This window comes from Harmonia axyridis, chromosome 6, assembly GCF_914767665.1.
Source record: "Harmonia axyridis chromosome 6, icHarAxyr1.1, whole genome shotgun sequence".
Classification (NCBI taxonomy): Eukaryota; Metazoa; Arthropoda; class Insecta; order Coleoptera; family Coccinellidae; genus Harmonia; species Harmonia axyridis.
The window spans coordinates 3,105,163-3,124,886 of record NC_059506.1 but is presented as its reverse complement, the minus strand read 5'-3'; the positions used below and the strand labels follow the sequence as shown (position 1 = coordinate 3,124,886).

The following is a 19,724-nucleotide window of genomic DNA, read 5'->3' as shown; positions in this document are numbered from 1 at the left end:
TCTTCTCGGATTAAGCTCAGAGGAGAGTTTGCACTTGAGTGATGCACATTATTATGAGTCAACTGCTCAATGCGGTCAGATCGTTTCTGTAAAAAGTCAATAAAATAAGTGATGAATTCGGAAGTTGAATCATTTTTAACATTGATTTATGTTTTCTTGGAACGGAAAGTAGTTATCGATTTCATTTGTGAGGAAAAACTGTGAATTCAACAGATTTGTTTATCGTTTCTTATTATTTCTCAGAATATCACAGATTGAAATAAAACACTGACGCCGGGTTAGAAGCTTTTTGAGCTTTGGTTTAGTTATCATTCAATATTCACTGGAATGTTTAAACAACTTCCAAAATCCTTTTCCTCATTCTGCTTGAATTTGCAGTATATAAAGGGTGTTTTTTTAGAGCTCTAGAACTTTAAATTGAAATAAAACAATAAAATTTTATTTATCCGCAAGATAATCTTGTGGCATTACATTTTAAATATGATTTCTGGCATATGACCGCCACGGCTGGCTCGGATGTAGTCCAATCTGGACGTCCAATTTTCGATGACTTTTTCCAACATTTGTGGCTATGATATCGGCAATAACACGGCGAATGTTGTCTTCCAAATGATCAAGGGTTTGTGGCTTATTCGCATAGACCAATGACTTTACATAGCCCCACAGAAAGTAGTCTAGCGGTGTTAAATCACAAGATCTTGGAGGCCAATTCTCAGGTCCAAAACGTGAAATTAGGCAGTCACCAAACGTCTCTTTCAATAAATCGATTGTATCACGAGCTGTGTGACATGTTGCGCCGTCTTGTTGGAACCACAGCTCCTGGACATCATGGTTGTTCAATTCAGGAATGAAAAGTTAGTAATCATGGCTCTATAGCGATCACCATTGACGGTAACGTTCTGGCCATCATCGTTTTTGAAGAAGTACGGACCAATGATTCCACCAGCCCATAAAGCGCACCAAACAGTCAGTTTTTCTGGATGTAACGGTATTTCGACATACACTTGAGGATTATCTTCACTCCAAATGCGGCAGTTTTGTTTGTTGACGTAGCCATTCAACCAGTAGTGCGCTTCATCGCTAAACAAAATAAAATGGACGTAGTGAGCGATACGTATTCCGCACAGAACCATTATTTTCGAAATAAAATTGCACTATTTTCAAGCGTTGTTCAGGCGTGAGTCTATTCATGATGAATTGCCAAACCAAACTGAGAAGAAATCACTTGACAGCTGTTGAATCGGTCGCCATCTCGAACAGTAATGCCAACTTAAAGTTATATACCGCGAATACACCCGTTATAAGCTACCATACTGGGGTAATTACCCCCTCAAGATTTCCAGAATATAAAATTTCAGAATTCTCTCAAAGACGAAGAACGAAAGTTTTTCCATAAAATGAACGAATAATCATTTTACTTCCCTTTGAAATAGATACGGCAGTAAAAAATCGGACCCTTTTACGGTTTATGAGTTTATTATCGCTTTCAAGATGATTACTTTTATTGCACTACGAGCACTGTCTATGTCCGAGGTTTATTATTTTCCTTTATCTATCCGCTTTGCCGTGTCGTCCCTTGTTTTGCCAACTGTGATTTTTGAATTCGTCATCGGTTTACACTTACCCGTTGTTTTCGTATCATTCTCATCGCAAAATTTCAATACTGTTGTTATCAAAGAACTGAACTGAGTAATTCCCATCGAAAAATTCTCTGGGCTGTGTTGTACAATTTATTGTATTTCATTCGAATTGCAATTTATTTGTGAAGATAACAGTTTTGAATGTATAATAAGAAGTATAGATTATTTGGGCGAAAAGTTGCAGAAATGGCTGACCAACCTGTGGGTAGACAACAGCCGCACAGATTGCCCAATTTCCATTCAAATTCTATTTCCAAAATCAAACGTACTGGAAGTTCTACGTTATTTCAGTTGTTGTCTGTTTACCAGTATTTTACAAACTTAAGAAACTAACAAACTCTCCTGGAAATGTAGCTAAATGGGAAGAAGCAAGGAAGAAGGAAGCAGCTGAACATTACTAGGTACTCAAATGTATAGCATATTGAATTCACTTAGCTGTAGTTCATGTTCAAATTGAATAAAATATTGAATTGACTATACCTACACGGTGTTACTATAAATTGGAGGTACAAATGAAAATGACAGATTTCTCGAATCATTTTCAGAAAAAAGTCATATATCATGAGTCCTCAAACGCTTTATTTTTGAGATACAGGTGTTTAAGTTCAAGTTTTTTCTCATAGCACCTTTCCATCGCAAGGTATTCAATTTGAATTTGCATAGATATTCCAATTTAAAGTTTCATCAAGTTATATGCTAATTTTGAATACAAATCTACAGGGTGATATTTTTTACTGGAAGGGTGCCTGCTCCTTTCCTCCAGAACTATTTTTTGGTGAACCTCTGGTAGTTTAGAAGAATTCAAAAACTCTAGTCTCGAAGAAAAAATAAAAAATTTCAGAGCTTGAACCGTCGCGTCAATGGTGAAACATCCTGTATACAGAGCGATCCGAAATTGGAGGTAAAGGGTGTTTTTTTTAGAGCTATAGAACTTTAAATTGCAATAAATCAACGATAGATTATTCGATTGACAGGAATTTTATTTATCCGCAAGATAATATTGTGGCATTACATTTTAAATATGATTTCTGGCATATGACTGCCACGGCTGGCTCTGATGTAGTCCAATCTGGACGTCCAATTTTCGATGACTTTTTCCAACATGGTCGTATATCGGCAATAACACGGCGAATGTTGTCTTCCAAATGGTCAAGGGTTTGTGGCTTATCCGCATAGACCAATGACTTTACATAGCCACACTGAAAGTAGTCTAGCGGTGTTAAATCACAAGATCTTGGAGGCCAATTCACAGGTCCAAAACGTGAAATTAGGCGGTCACCAAACGTATCTTTCAATGAATCGATTGTGACACGAGCTGTGTGACATTTTGCGCCGTCTTGTTGGAACCACAGCTCCTGGACATCATGGTTGTTCAATTCAGGAATGAAAAAGTTAGTAATCATGGCTCTAAACCGATCACCATTGACTTTAACGTTCTGGCCATCATCGTTTTTGAAGAAGTACGGACCAATGATTCCACCAGCCTATAAAGCGCACCAAACAGTCAGTTTTTCTGGATGTAACGGTGTTTCGACATTCACTTGAGGATTAGCCTCACTCCAAATGCGGCAGTTCTGTTTGTTGACGTAGCCATTCAAACAGAAGTGCGCTTCATCGCTAAACAAAATTCGCTTATGAAAATTGGGAACAACGGCAATCTCATTTTGGGCCCATTCGACGAATCTACGCCTTACTTGATGATCGTTTGGCTTCAATTCTTGCACAGTAATGCCAACTTAAAGTTATATACCTCGAAAAAAACACCCTTTATAAACGAAAATGTTAGATTCCTCAGATCATTTTAGTAACAAAGTCCTATAAACATGGGCTGCAAATTCTTTGTTAAAGAGATAGAGGGTGTTTAAGTTTGATATTTTTCGAGTTTTTTTTCATAACACTTTCCTTTCATAAGATAAACAAATTAAATTGGGTATGAATATTTCATCAAAGTTTTATGATGTTGTCACAGCAACACAGAATACTAACATTCTGTAGAACAGACAGGTGCAAAGAAACGAGGGCGCAAAAAACGTATATTCATCAGAGCAATCTGTGAATTATAAATATTTTTTCTTGATACATTTTTCAAATGTGTAGAAGTCAGAAATTGAATGTTAAAATTCCTGTTTACCGTCTAAAGCATTTCTTGGAAACTGCAAGAGATATTTGCATGAAATTTGTTAATAAAATCGGTGGCTAGACTGTATCCTTGCATAAAGAAAGGATATTCTTCAGACAATGGCCATATCGACCTCCTAGCACGAGAACTAATCCGTGAATTTTAAGAACTAAAAATGAAGGAATCGAATTCAGATTCCTAGAAACTTATTGACATACTATCATATCCATAAAATAAATATTGGATGTGATTATAGTTACAGCAGAAAATGTTTGTTTATCACTACCAATAACGGAATTGACCAGGACATAATGTTCAACCCTTCTGTCCTGAAATTTTCTGAGTTTACGTTTTGAAGTAATATTAAGAAAAGCGAAAGATATCAAGTCTATGCTACAAGAATTTTTCTCAGAAACTATAACAGATTTTCGCACGAAATTTGGCACAAAAATTGGTAACTAATTGCTATATCAATTTGACCAACCTTACCCGATTCACGAACTCTAAGGTAGAGCAGAAAAACTAGTAATTAAATAAAACAAGACCAAATCCCAAGACCATACAGTTTGCGAATGCTGAATTTTTGAATGTTTTTCCGATTTTCTTGATCTGATTTTTTTTCTCATATCACCTTCCTTTCACATAATATTTAACTTAAATTTGGCATAAATAATCCAATTTGAAGGTTCCATCATGTAATATGTTAGTTTTGAATGCGAATCTACAGGGTGATATTCTTCCTTGAACAGTGTTCTATTCTTTCTTCCAGAACTATGTTTTGGTGGTACATTGGTAATTGATAAGAACGTAAAAAGAAATTCTTGTCCAGTACTACAATTTTTGGTTTTGTCGAATCTGCTACAGATTTCGAGAAAAAATGTCAAACAATTCACTATAGTAATCCTCAGGAAAATCCAAATTATTATAAAGATCCAGGTAGTATGCTGTGATGAATGAAGTACTTATAAGTTCTGGTATTTATTTACCTAATTTCATCATATATTAATTAAGATTCGATAAACATAAAAAAGTAGGACTACAAGAAACACCCTGTATCACAAAAATAAAGCTTTTGCGGGCCCGTATTCATTGAAATTATCCATGGATCTCATTTGTCTTTGTACTTGTACAATTTAGGAACATCCTGTATCGAAGTTTTGTTAGGAAATAGATATATTTTGCTGTCTTATTGTATTGAAGTCTGTCTACATGAAAACCTTTGTGGTCAACCTGATATGCATTTCGCACAAATGATATTTCATTTTATCACACAGTTAGCTAATTTAGTGCATAGTATATACCTAAATTGAGATTTTCAAAGTAAAAATAAACGATATTTGAAAGTGTAGGTATACAGTGATTTCATTTATTCAATGTAATGTGTTCAAATTAATCAAGAAAAAACAAGCTTATTTACGTACTGGAAATCGTGTTGGAATCCTCTGTCTGCTATTTCAAAATTACTATAAAAAGTTTGGAATGCCCAATAAAAAGACCTAGATTCGACTTCAGTTCTCAATAACCTGATATATTTCGAGTTACTTTTTTTATTTACCATGTTTTTTATTCCCTCTTATTGCTTTTTTTTTCAGGGGTAGACATTCTAACCTTTACGTCACTGTAATAATATAGAATGAACAAATGGAAGATAAAAAGAAAGAAATATATAAAAATTATTTAATTGATAAAAACAAATTCACATACATGTTAACTTATAATTAAGGTTAAAATTAATAATATCTAGAGTATCTTGAAATATGACTATTCTTATTTTCACTCGTTTTCTGCTTTGGGATTACTTCTTCCACTCAATTTGTCTAGACCTCCCTGGGCCCTACAAAAAAACGCATAATTTAGCAACATTAGAGAACATGTTACATGATAAACATTGAAATCTATTTCCATCATTGAATCATCATACTATTAGATAAGTTTATCTCTGAGTCAGAATTGAATTGATAAATAATAAATTATACATGAATTCATTCGGAATATATTAATGTGTTTATTGTAATTGTGGAAAATATTTTTCTTGACGAAACTGAAAATCAAAACAAGTAGAATACGAATGGAAATATTCAGAATATTATTCGCCATCATAAATGGATTATCAGTATCAAAACCTTCAAACAAGTTGATTCCAAACGGAATATACACGGATTAAATATAAACGATTGGGAGTTTCATGACCTGAATATTTTGTAAAAATTTCCAATAATCGTGAACGAAAATCGTAATGGGAACACAATGCCATCCTAAATTCGATTTGTACGTGCCATAATTTCGATTATGCCATCTCGATTTTGTTTGTTATCGTTCGATAAAGCGATGATATGTTATGACCAACTCCGTTCAATCCACTCCGGTCATGTCTATGAATATTAGCTTGCAATAAAAAAGGATATTCAAGGTTTATAGCAGGTTTCCAGGAATACACATCTACTTGGAATTTATCAGAGGAGATAGATATGGCTACACATCCGATAGTTATACAAAAGCTCTAGGTAGACAAAATGGAATGGTGATTCTATATATTCATTCAAGAGAACTGACAGATAAGCGATGTTGTGAAAACATTATTGAGGTGTTTGATCACATAAATTTCGATATGAAATAATAATTACTCGATAGGCTAAATCACTCAATCAATAACAAGTTGAAATCTGATTGAAAGTTCACTATAAAATTGATGAAAAATTAAATATTGTATAAAAAAACGATTCGATCGTTGTCAATGACTCATTTTGATTTGGAACTGATTTTCTGATTGATCTCAGCAAATTGGAATGATCATTATATTTTCATGGAATTATTGGAGGAAATATATACTAAAATCGAATGATTATTCGGAAAATTTGAGACATTTTATTCTACAATAAAATCGATTATGGTTCTTAACAAGTGAGTGAATGGAACTTGCAGAAAAATTTAGAAAATGTTCGACTATATTTTTCGAAAGCAAAGATAAATTTTTCTACAGAAAAAGTATTGAAAAGTTAGCTTTGGAGTTCTTGTATCACTCTGGAAGGTGTTGAAGAATAAAATCAAATTTTAAAGAAAAAATGTTTTTTAACGTTTTAGGCCCGGGACTTCTTGGGTGAATGTTATGTATGTATATAAATTTCTTATCAAACTATAAAAATCATCAAAAGTTTTAATTTCACTCGACACATCCACCAAGTGCCTATCTATAATAATCTATGAACTTCAGATAATTAATATATTCAGTGGCCATCAAGGTCTCCGGATTTGACACCGTTAGATTTTTCCAACATTTTTAAATTGATAAATGCTGTCTTTAAATGTGACCAAAGTAAAAAATCTCACGATGTTACATCCGGAAACCTTGGTGGCCACCGAATATATTAATTATCTAAAGATTATTATAAACTGTGTCCGTAAAGTATGGAACAAATTCATTTTAGACCATTTTAAAAAATAATCCTGAAACACGTCGATTTTTTATTTTAATTTACCGTATTTTAAAATAATAATCTAATGTACAGGGTGAATTACTTACGAGAAATTACGTCACTGTCATTTTTTCAAATGGGACACCCCCATTTTGTCTCAATTTTCCGATTACTTTAGCTGAGCTGATTCCAAAAATGTATCACATGTTGATTCCAATGGGTGCAGGGTGGACAAAAATACAATAGTTTTGTGTGTGCTCATAAAGTAACGAGTAATATTCTTTATTAGTTAAATTAACAATATTATCGAAAATACTTATTATTAATTTCCTTGATCGATTCCAAAAGTTTATTTTCGAAAATAATATAGCAGAACGTCAGTCTCTCTAAACGTAAACACAACGTTGATCTATCCAACTGAATATTCAAAAATATAATTTGGTACGATATACATACTCAATATTGCAGTTCATATTCAAATTCAACACGGAAGTCACATATTTAAAATTTATGGCTTGTTTATATGCAGGTCTCATGCCAAAATTTTAAGCCTCGTTTGGTTCATTGCTAAACAAGCAACTCATATGCAAATTGTCATTATAAAACTCTAGTCTGACCATAATTTGAATCGAAAAAATTCCACTTCAGAATGAATTTCAAAAAGCTTGAAAATATTTAATTATTAAATTATTACATTGTCTGTTTGTGAATGTCTTCCTAACCTTGAAATCTTTATTTTAGCACAGAAGTCCATTATAAAATCAATAAATCCTATTACAGCGAATTTCAACTGATTATGGTGTTTAAGTGTTCGTCATTATAAATTATAACCTAATATTTGAAAATGGATGTGATCAGCTGTACGAAATTCCTTAATTCGAATTGAGTTCTATTATGGTATAAATGTTATGTTTATTTTCGAATTTTGAGCTTAATTTCTGAAGTCTCATTGTTACCTACCTAATTTATTGCAGTAATAGAAAAGTGGCGCATTTTTTAAGAAGAAATTAAATGATGATATCAAAAGGTTTGTTGTCATGAAAATGATAATTCTGCACTGTGTTATTTTCTATTGGAATTGAAAAACATGAGGTTGACGTACAATTTTGAAAAAAGTATAGTTTTTAGACCCAGAAAAAATTCGTGAATAAGATGCACTATTCTTTCAACACTAGTTTGAGTCGATTAACCAGAGTGGAATACTATCTTGATATGACGTTAACTATTTCACTTCGATCCGGTTTAAATGTTGTTTTTAGCACCAAACTATGAAAACCACAATTATCTGCATGTGGTCGATTTGGAAATTAGCTTGGACAGATAAGGAGACAAAAATTTGAAATAAATTTATCATTGTGATATGTGCTCTCTTCATCGCCAACGATGCAAAAATCATCATGCAACTTCAAGGAGCATTGTCAAAACACGAAACTCGTTTTTATTCATTTTTTGACTCAACAACAAATCAATATATCGATTCAGATTCAATTCTGTCAATTTTGACTCTCATCTTTCGAAGCTTGGTACTAACGAGAAAAAAAGTGGTGTGTGACTTATTTTTGCTCAATTTTCAGTTGTAAATGGTGTCAAGCAGTCAGATTCAAGCCAATGTTCAAGAATCCGCAATCAATTCAAGCCAATGTTCAAGAATCCGTAATCAAATTCAATTCTGCTTAAAGATAGTGAGAATATGTCTGTGTAATTTAATGATGTTTTATTTTGCCCAATTATATCTGAAGTATAGCTTTTCTGCAATTTTTGTTATAACGGGTGTTTTTTTTCGAGGTATATAACTTCAAGTTGGCATTACTGTTCAAGATGGAGACCGATTTAACAGCTGTCAAGTGATTTATTCTCAGTTTGGTTTGGCAATTCATCACGAATAGACTCACGCCTGAACAACGCTTGCAAATAGTGCAATTTTATTTCGAAAATAATGGTTCTGTGCGGAATACGTATTGCGCACTACGTCCATTAGCGATGAAGCGCACTTCTGGTTGAATGGCTACGTCAACAAACAAAACTGCCGCATTAGGAGTGAAGCTAATCCTCAAGTGTATGTCGAAACACCCAGAAAAACTGACTGTTTGGTGCGCTTTATGGGCTGGTGGAATCATTGGTCCGTACTTCTTCAAAAATGACGATGGCCAGAACGTTACAGTCAATGGTGATCGGTATAGAGCCATGATTACTAACTTTTTTATTCCTGAATTGAACAACCATGATGTCCAGGAGCTGTGGTTCCAACAAGACGGCGCAACATGTCACACAGCTCGTGCCACAATCGATTTATTGAAAGACACGTTTGGTGACCGTCTAATCTCACGTTTTGGACCTGTGAATTGGCCTCCAAGATCTTGTGATTTAACACCGCTAGACTACTTTCTGTGGGGCTATGTGAAGTCATTGGTCTATGCGGATAAGCCACAAACCCTTGACCATTTGGAAGTCAACATTCGCTGTGTTATTGCCGATATACGGCCACAAATGTTGTAAAAAATCATCGAAAATTGGACGTCCAGATTGGACTACATCCGAGCCAGCCGTGGCGGTCTTATACCAGAAATCATATTTAAAATGTAATGCCACAAGATTATCTTGAGGATAAATAAAATTCATGTCAATCGAATAAACCATCGTTGTTTTATTGGAATTGAAAGTTCTATAGCTCTAAAAAAAACACCCTTTACGAACCAAAAAATACGATTCGTTGAAAATTTAACAATATAATTCTTAATAAAATATTTGATGTGGCTTTCATGATGATCGCTTCGTTATAGAAGTAAAATTTTATTTTTACGTAATTTTCTATACCCCAGAAACTATGCAATAGATTCAACTGAAATTCTGTATTTGTATAAAGGAAGTCGATAAAAATATTATCCAGAAATTCGAGTATTCTATGTGAAAAAATATTTTTTTAGGTAGCCAAGCAGCTTTGTTCTGAATCAGTATCGGAATAGATGATCTTTTTATTAAACTCACATATTCTTTCAGTTGAGCATTGATAAAGAGTAAAAGCTCCTAACTTAGCTTCAGCGTTTCTCTCGAATTCTACCTATGATGTTTTGAGTTAATCATTTGCAATAGTCATTCTCTGGAATCGTTCAGGAAGAAAATCCTTGAGACATTGATTCTTTAAGTTAAACTAAATCTTCGAATTTGGAAGGCGAAAAAATTAAGAAAAGAAAAAATTTGGCAAAATATTCATGGGATATTTTCATGAGTTTCGAAAAATTTCGCTATAAAACAGGGAATTCATTAAAGTTAAGTTAAAATAATTTAAAAAATTATTAACAGAAATTAACAAGGTTTTCTTCATATTGCCGAGAGGTTTTATTCGAGTATATCTTCAAAAAATGCTCTACTCACGCAATACTGTCGATGATTTTCTGAAGTCCATTATCCTTCCTCACGTGCTGTCTGGGTAACGTAGATACGTAACTGTTAGCCTTTTCATGGTACGCCCCGTACATATCAAGCATCGCACCATATGCAAGTTTTCGCACTAGGGGGTTCGTCCTTTCCAGCGTAGACGACTTCTGGTTCTTCTTAGAAATCTCGGTATCTAAAATTAGAATTACAAGTTTCAGAATAAATTCAACCTTCGATTTGAAAAATCTCGCTTACCTGTTTCGTTGTTTGCATTGAAGGGTGGACTTTTATTGTTTTTTTCTCTGTTGTCGTTGTTCTCCTTATTCATTCTGTACGTTGGAGGCGTTTTTCTCAAACCGTTGGGCATTGGCGGAGGTGGAGGTGGGATTGAAGAGAATTCCTTGGGGATATTTTTCACACAAATGTTTTCTGTTGTTAGCTCAACTTTTGTATCTTCGGTTTCTTTTTTTATATCGGTCTCTAACGTTAGAGACGTTTTGAATTTGAGTGCTTCGTTGAGTTGGTCTATTAGTCGATCTTTGCTACTTACATCTGCTTGTTGTTCGTTGTTTCTTTTCTCTATCAAGTGGAAGTTGAGGATTTCTTGAGCTTGAACTCCATCGGTCACTGTTGTTTGGGTTGGGTTTTCTGTTTTTGAATGTATTTTGTTGATTGTTTCTATTGGTGCAACTGTGGGATTGGTTTCTGTTGGTTTGGCATTGTTTGATTCTAGTTTTCGTTTTAGGGTGAGTATTTTGTTTTTTTGTTGGTTTCCGTTGGTGACTGTTGGAATTTTATTTTCTTGTTGTGTCCTACCTTCGAACATTTTCTTCCTAGCCTCAACTTGTCCTGACGCGATGGTATCTTCGTCGGTGCACTCCACATTTTTATCCACCACCGTAAATTCAAGTTTTTTAGGAGTTTCTTCGTTGTTAATTTCTAAAAATATTTCAGTTTTCACTTTCACTGTTTGTTTGTTAGCTGGTTCGTTTGGTGTCAAAATAACTGAGGGAGGTTTCACTGAACTGAACTTCTTGGTCTTGGTCTTCTCCAAAAAAGACGAGTAGGAATCGCAGACCTTCCCGGCGCTGAAGCCTGATACCTCAGGTACCATCTTCTTGGAATCGTTCGTTGGTAAGATGAAGGTCTGATCATCCCCAGCTTCCGGATCTCTCTTCCCGTTCCTGTAGGCACTCACGAAGGTCATGTAGTCCTTGTAATCGGGGACCCTGTTCCCGCTGGAACGTCTGGTTAGGGTGGACATGTTCGCGGTGCGTTTTTCGGCTCGATATGGCTGGAATTCCGATAGCCGACTGTGATGTCCCGCGCGGGCGAACTTACTGAGTCACTGTGTGAGCGCAGAGCGGCGGTAAACGAGTCAGCAGGCGGCTGGGTAACCAGACAACAACGACTGCTGCAGGTATTTGGTGCGTCTGGTGATGGATGATGTCATTCGGTTTTTACTTTCTCGAGATGTCGGGTAGGGTGGAGAAAGATTGAGGAACAACAAAAACCCGGTATATTGATATTGAGAATTGATTAATTATGTGGATTGATAGCGTGCGACTGTCTTTTTTAGTGTGGCTGCGATTAGTACGAAACTTTGCGCGAAGCTTGAAATTGTTATTTTATATCGACAAGGAAAATCTCTATGCGAACTGTTGTCAGTGAGATATTAATTAATTTCGCATTTATTATTGAAGGGTGGGCAAATTTCGAAGTTTTAGTATTACAACTTTTAAATCAGAAGAGTTAGACAAAATCTGATACCCCAATCTCATTCTCTTTTTTTAAGAAACAAATAAGAATAGTATTCTTTTGTGGCCAACTCCTATTGTTTTCGAGTTATAAGCGAAAATTGGAAAAATGACGATATCGAAAAACATTTATATCTCTGCTAATACTCTCTGATGATAGAGCTCTGAAATTAAAACATTATACAGGCACTTTTTTACGTAGAATCCAGTGACGTGATCGTCTTTCTATCAGGATTTTTAATTCTGAAACTATGACTCAAAATAAATGAGAACAGATTTCTGTGTCATTTTTTGTATTTTTACTGATTTCAAAAATATACCTACAACATCGTATGGTTATATATCACTATAAATAATAGAACATGTCCAAAAACCTTTTTGAATCTAAGAGTCTCAATATTTCTTTGGTTCCAACTATTGATAAGCACAGAAAAATAGAGCTTCCTTCTTGTTTATCAATAGTTGAAACCGTAGAAATTTTGTGGTTCTTGACCATTTTATATCATTTATATTGATACAAACCATACAATGTTGTATATTTTTGAAATCAGTAAAAATTAAGATTTCAAAAAATGGCACAGAAATCTAAGGTTCCCATTAAAAAAAAACCTTACTTTGAGTCATAGCCTCGTAATTAAAGAAAGACGAGCGCTCCACTGGGTTCTACGTAGGGTTGCCAGATGTCCGGTTTTCGACCGGACAGTCCGGTTTTTTTCATGTTTGTCCGTTCGAAAAAATTTGGGTAAACCGGACAGAAGATTGTCCGGTTTTTAAATTTCGCGCAATATCTGGCGCGACCGCGCAATATCTAGCGCAACCGCGTGACAACCAACAGTATTGTTTGTAGTTACGTAGATAGATATTGCGCATGTCAATGTTATGGGAAATCTATGGACTGACGAAAGAAATCGTCTCGATGTAAACACTGTAAAATATGAATTGTGTGTTTATGTCAATATGAATGCTAGTTGCACGGAATTTAAGGATGCTATGTCAAGCAATAAATCTTTGTTGAAAGCAGTCTCGTCAAATGCTAAGTATATATAGAAGTAGTTTTTCGTAATTTTTCGTTATATTTTGTAATTTGTAATATGAAATAATAAAAAATAAGAATTTGTCCGGTTTTTTCCTCATATACATCTGGCAACCCTAGTTCTACGTGAAGTAGTGCCTATATAATGTTTCAATTTCAGAGCTTTTTCATCAGTATTAGCGGAGATATAATTTTTTTTCCATATCGCCATTTTTCCAATTTTTGCTTATAACTCGAAAACAAAAGGAGGTGGCCAAAAATGAATACTACCTACTCTTGTTAATTTATCAGAATAAGAGAACAAGAATAGGTTATTAGATTCTGTTTTAGCACTACAACTTTTAAATCAGAGGTGATATACCCTATTCTCGTTCTCTTTTTTTGAGAAACAAACAAGAGTAGAATTCATTTTCGCTTATAACTCGAAAACAAAAGAAGGTGGTCATTCTTTTGTTTTCGAGTTTTGTTTTCGCTTATAACTCGAAAACAAAAGAAGGTGGTCATTCTTTCGTTTTCGAGTTATAAGCGAAAATTGGAAAAATGACGATATCGAAAAAATGTATATGTCCGCTAATACTGATGATAGAGCTCCGAAATTAAAACATTATACAGACACTTCTTTACGTAGAATCCAGTGGCGCGCTCTTTTTTTCAGCAGAATTTTTAATTATGCCGCTATGTACCAAAGTTATGTTTTTCAAATGGGAACATTAGATTTCCATGGCATTTTTTGACAGCTTAAATTTTACTTATTTCGAAAATATACAGCATTATTTCTCAGAAAAAGAGAACGAGAATGGAGATTTTGTCTATCTCCTCTGATTTAAAAGTTTTAGTACTAAAACATTTCCTCCTAGATAGGTATAGTAGATTCGTTCTCGAGTTACAGGGTGTTTCTGAAAAATGACTGTTTCAAATATTTCGATATGTATATCTTGATTTCTGTTTGAAAAGTTCGAAAACATTTTTTTCAGTAATTTTTATGGTTTTCCTATTTGATACTCATAACATATCATAAAAAATGATTACTGTTTTAGAGATATGGAGGAGAGTTGGTGTGTTTTAAATGGAACACCTTATATTTCAAGTATCAGATTTCAGGGGTGTATTTTTCTGGTTAAAATGAGACATAAATATGTGTCCGCAAATGCTTCATTACCGAACTACACAGCATTTAAGTTTCAAGATTTTTTTAGGTCTTAAGAAAACTATGGTTATTTAAATTGCAAAACGAATTACGTAGTGTTTTTTCTTCATTGTAATAATAGGTTCTTCCCTTCAGTTAAATCATTAATTAAATGGAGGGAATCACAAAAAATGTTACAGGACTTTTTTCTTGAAATGATACGAGGATCTATCTTTTTCATTTGTACCACCAATTTAGTAACATCCTGTATAGTCGATTCAAAATGGATAGCTTGACAAAAAATTGCAATTGAAGAACTTTTTCCTGTTGGATTACTGGTAGTTTAGAAAAATGAAAAAAAAAACTCTGGTCTAGTACCTACTACGCTTTTTGGTTTCTTATAGTTTTGTCGTATCTGCCACAGAAAGAAGGACTACAAGAGACACCCTCTACCTCTAAAAAAAAGCGTTTGCGAGCCCATATTCATGGGGGGTTTTATTCTTTAAATTATCCATGGGATCTCTCAATTTCTTCGTACCTCCAATTTAGGAACACTGTGTATAAGGTATGAACAATCGAATCGGTAATTAAAATAGTAATTCACGTAACAAGTCCGGAAAATAGGGTTTTTTTGGACGAATAGACAAAATTCGGTGAATCCAAAAAAAACCATTTTCGGGCGTGTTGCGTACAATATTTTTTCGGCAACCGTGTAGAATAACACTATCGCTGCTGCTTTCCATATTTTATTGCGATTGCGGTCAAAAAACATGCGAATTTTTGACAACTAATTTCATATGATGAACTGTCAGCCGTTATCTCGGTTGCTATGGTAATGATCAACTGCATTTATTAAAAATATCCCTACCAAGATTTTCATATTCACAATGACACGAACGACGTGATTCTTTTCCGGCCTAGTCCGGGAAGTACGTACTTTCCGGACTAGGCCGGAAAATGCTACTTTCTCAGAGAAAAAGCGTCCGGGAAGTGAGCACTTCCCGGACGGTTGCCGAAAATAGCTATTTTTTAGAGGAATTTGGTTCAAACTTCGTTATCAAACCTCTTTTTCTCACATTACAAATATGAGAAGTCGTCAAAAGAAAAAAATTCCCCCCAAGAATAAAAAAGATCTACACCCTTGCATGGTTTTCATCGTTTCTTTTTAATTTCTGCCCTCAATCGATCCTCTACAAAATAACCTTATGTAATAATTTTACTTTTGTCTAGATAGTCGTCTGGTGATGAATGATGTCATCCAGATTTTACTTTCTAGATCTCTGGCAGGATGGTGTGGAGAAAGATCGTGTAAGGAAAGGAAAACCCAGTAAATCAATATTATGATTTCATTAATTATGCGGATTGATAGCGTGCGACTGTCTTCTTTTCTCTCGCGTTGCAAATTATGGGGACCGTTGAGAAACTGAGATACCGGTCCTTTATCATCTTATACAACGCGATGGTATTGGGTTTCGAAAGTTAGGAAGGTGATTTGTGTGCAGTTTTTTTAGCGTTGTGAATTTTTTATACTGCCGATTTTCAGGATCTGATTTTAGGAGCTAGTTATTCAAGTCAGGTGCCCTTTTTCGACATTTTTTCGTTAACGAAATTTTAATTTTTCTCCATATAAACAAAAATGTTATTTCAATAGCCACATCAAATTTGATCAGTCACGTTGAAAGACCCATCATATTTGCTAACAAGCTGTGCTGATTATCCTTATACGTGTTGAAAATATTTTATACCGGTTGTTGTATAGAGCTAAATGGGATAATTTTTAAATAAGCAATAAACAAGGCGATTCACCGCGATAGCCTATAAAGGTTTATGGAAAACCAATCATAATTTTGTGCTAAAAATTTGTATATTTGAGTTTGAGACAATAATCTTTCTCCCTAAAATAATTCCAGACCTCTTCAACTAATTAATTACTATTTTCTCATTTTAAATGATCCACCCAGTATATTATTGCATGAGTTTAATTGATGACAATTTCAGTAATATGCATGCCTTAACTTGGGTATAAGACGAACAGTTTATGAGTTATTCATTTTTATTTTATTAATTTATGTGTAGTACCCACATGAGATTCTTATAAAAAAAATGGTTACGACGTGGACTCAAATTTTTTTGACTTTTTTCATTTTAAATTGGTTGAACCAAAAATGTAAATGTAGTGTTTATGAGAAGATCATGAACTTGGACAGCTCAAATTCATCAAAATTCAAGATTTTCAAATTTCAACCAATAATTTTATTGTTTCAATCTATTCTACGTATAAAAAAGGGGGGGTTAACTCAAGCAAACCCTATACCCAAAACTTGAGTTATCGAGGAAAAAACATGAACTAAATGAGGGGAATAGTCTGTGACTTCCGGAAAACATATAAAGAAACTAAAATTCTGATAACTAAATTCAACATTTCACTAATTGTAATTAATTGTTCGTATGGAATGTCGAGAATTCAGAAACCAATAAAATGTTCAATTACGAATAAATGATTATAATTCATGAAAAATGTAGAATTAAGTTATCGAAACATCGAATTTTAGTTTCATTCCATGTTTTCCGGAAGTCACAGACTGCTTCACTCAGTAATAAATAGCGGTTTTTCCTTAGTTCATATTTTTGCTCCATAACTCTAAAAGTTGTCATTTGAGGTAACCTCCCCTCTTTTCACACATAGCACCGACTGACAGAATAAAAAATACAGGTAGCAATTTGAAAATCTTGAGTTTTGATTAATTTGATTTGTCCAAGTTTATGATTTTCTAATAAACACCTCGTACAGTTTTGGAAACAAACAGTATTATAATACTACATATTGGCATAATCGAAAATAAAACTTTTTCTGCGGAAATATTCAAAAAAACGTGAGTCCTTGGGGCAAACAAGAACCGTTGGGTTTCTAGCCAAGTTATGGCAAATTACTGAAATTGTCATAAAATAAGCTATTAAAGGTTGCAATAATATATTGGGTGCGCCATTCAAAATGAGAAAGATAGTAGTCTGTTTCCGGTATAACCGGAAGTTAAAGAGGTCTAAAATATTCTAGGGAGAAAGATCATTGTCTCAAACCCCCATATGCAAATTTTTAGCAGAAAATTATGTTTATTTTTCCATAAACGTGTAATAGGCTATCTCAATGAATCACCCTGTACATCATTACGGAATATTTTTACAATACATAATTCGATAATATTGAAACTAATGAAACGTTAGTTCCGAATCCAAAAACTTATATATTATTTTAAAATTAGATATTTTCATTCTAAACCCAAGAGGTTTGGAAATATTATTCCCACCTATGATCATTAAAGATCCAATTGTATGGAGAACATTTTCCTCTTCCTCTGTATTATGAGTGGTTTGACAAGGAATACTTTCCAAAATATTTGTAATCTTAAAAGAATTTCCGGTAACAATAGGTATGACCTTCGGTGATTTATTACTTACACGTAATGAAGAAAAGTAGGTATGTATTAAACCTACGTGAAAACCAAAATGAATTATGTGGATCATAATGAACTTGTACCCACAATACATTAATTCAGCTTCTCACGCGTTTTATATATTATGTTATATCGTTTTATAGTTGTCTTATCTGTCTTTAACAACCATTAACCTAGATGTGGTATACCTACTATTATACTTTCACGCATACAAGTTAGCTTTTTGAGTGTACTTATTTGTTACCATCATTCAAAATTGTTATTTAATTCATTTATTAGAATTTATAAGCAAAAAATGTTGATTAGGTAGGATTGTTACACTTTCGAATCATAATTCTACATATTATTTTTCATTTGTATGTTAATCGTACGTAATATTATAAGGGCATCATAATTGCGCGTCATGATTTGTGGAAATTATGACGAACGAAGGAGTCATTTTAAAACTCATACTTGAGTCCCAGAAGATATCAAGGAGCTTATCAGGGAGAAGCATAGAGCGAGGCGTAGAGCTCAGAACACACTCAGCCCTGATGACCGTCGAGTGTTCAATCAGCTCAACGCTCGAGTCAAGGGGGCTCTCAGAAAGGTCCGGGATGATCGTTGGGAAGAGAAACTAATCTCTCTTTCCACAGAAGACAACAGTGTTTGGCGGATGGCCAAAGTACTGCGCTCAGATAGAAAACCAACCCCACCGATTCACGGTTTACAAGGAATGGTATACAGTCCAGAAGAAAAGGCTGAAGCTTTCGCGGATAACCTCGAAAGCCAATGCAGTTGTACTTACAACTATGCGGATTTAGACCACATCGAGGACGTCAACCGCAAAGTGAGAAAAGACTTGAAAAAGGAATCAACGGAAGCTATTGGTTTCGCAACCGTTCAGTAAATCCAGAACACTATTATGTCGAGTAAAATGAAAACGGCACCAGGACTGGACGGCATCCATAACTTGACGTTGCGAAACCTCCCTCGAAAAGCCTTAGTAGCACTGACGAATATAGTCAATGCTACGCTACGACTGAGGTACTTTCCGAAGGAATGGAAGAAAGCGAACGTGGTTTCAATCCACAAGGCCAGTAAGGATGCTAAATTTCCGCAGAACTACCGTCCTATCAATCTTCTCTCGCGCATAGGGAAGATTACGGAAGCGGTCATTCTGAAAAGACTGAAGACAATAACAGAAGAGAAGAAGATTATACAGTTGGAACAGTTCGGTTTTCAAAGCCAACACTCCACTGTGCAACAAGTGCTCCGAGTAGTGGAACAAATCACGGATGGATATAACCGCAAACAAGTCAGGGGCTGTGTTCTTGGATGTGGCCAAAGCGTTTGATAAAGGACTGCTATACAAACTGCTTGCGGAGGTCTCTTTCAGCCGGAGTTCCGCAAGGATCTCTGCTGTCTCCAATATTGTTTACAATATATGTATCCGACATGCCAAAAACGGTGAAAACCTCCATGTCACTGTACGCTGACGACACCGCCATTCTTGCCAGTTCATGGTGTCCCAAAATGGCAACGAAGTATCTACAATTCTACAGGAAGCCATCTATAGACTTCAATCTTGGTTTGCTCGATGGGGAATCGAAGTAAACCCTGAGAAGAGAGAAGCCGTTCTTTTCAGTCGAAAAAAAAAAGATCCCATAGGACATGTCGTAATGTTCGGTAGGAGGATCGAATGGAAAGACGAGGCCAAGTATTTGGGAGTGATACTTGACAAGAAGCTTACTTGGAAACAACACGTCACATCAGCTGTGACGAAGGGAAAGACAGCAGCGGCAGCGTTGCAACCGCTACTTTGCAAAA

The 19,724-nt window shown here is 34.7% G+C and overlaps 2 protein-coding genes across 2 annotated transcripts in view; both read right to left on the bottom strand.

The window, feature by feature from the left end:
• The window catches only part of LOC123682594 (protein piccolo-like), a 79,718-nt gene that overhangs the window by 40,792 nt on the left and 19,202 nt on the right, over positions 1-19,724 (bottom strand). The window lies entirely within an intron of this gene.
• On the bottom strand, positions 5,422-11,988 carry LOC123682595. The gene is made up of 3 exons (XM_045621322.1): positions 10,803-11,988; positions 10,545-10,740; positions 5,422-5,593 (listed from the first exon to the last, which is right to left on the bottom strand). Exons 1-3 carry the CDS (start codon positions 11,809-11,811, stop codon positions 5,533-5,535), a joined length of 1,266 nt encoding a protein of 421 aa, XP_045477278.1. The 5' UTR covers positions 11,812-11,988; the 3' UTR covers positions 5,422-5,532.

Excerpts from the sequence above, each read along its gene's own strand:
- LOC123682595 (XM_045621322.1), bottom strand. The coding sequence starts at position 11,811 with ATGTCCACCCTAACCAGACGTTCCAGCGGGAACAGGGTCCCCGATTAC. Across the intron at positions 10,741-10,802 it reads CAATGCAAACAACGAAACAG|ATACCGAGATTTCTAAGAAG; the intron begins GTAAGCGAGATT and ends TTCTAATTTTAG. Across the intron at positions 5,594-10,544 it reads AAAATCATCGACAGTATTGC|GGCCCAGGGAGGTCTAGACA; the intron begins GTGAGTAGAGCA and ends GTTTTTTTGTAG.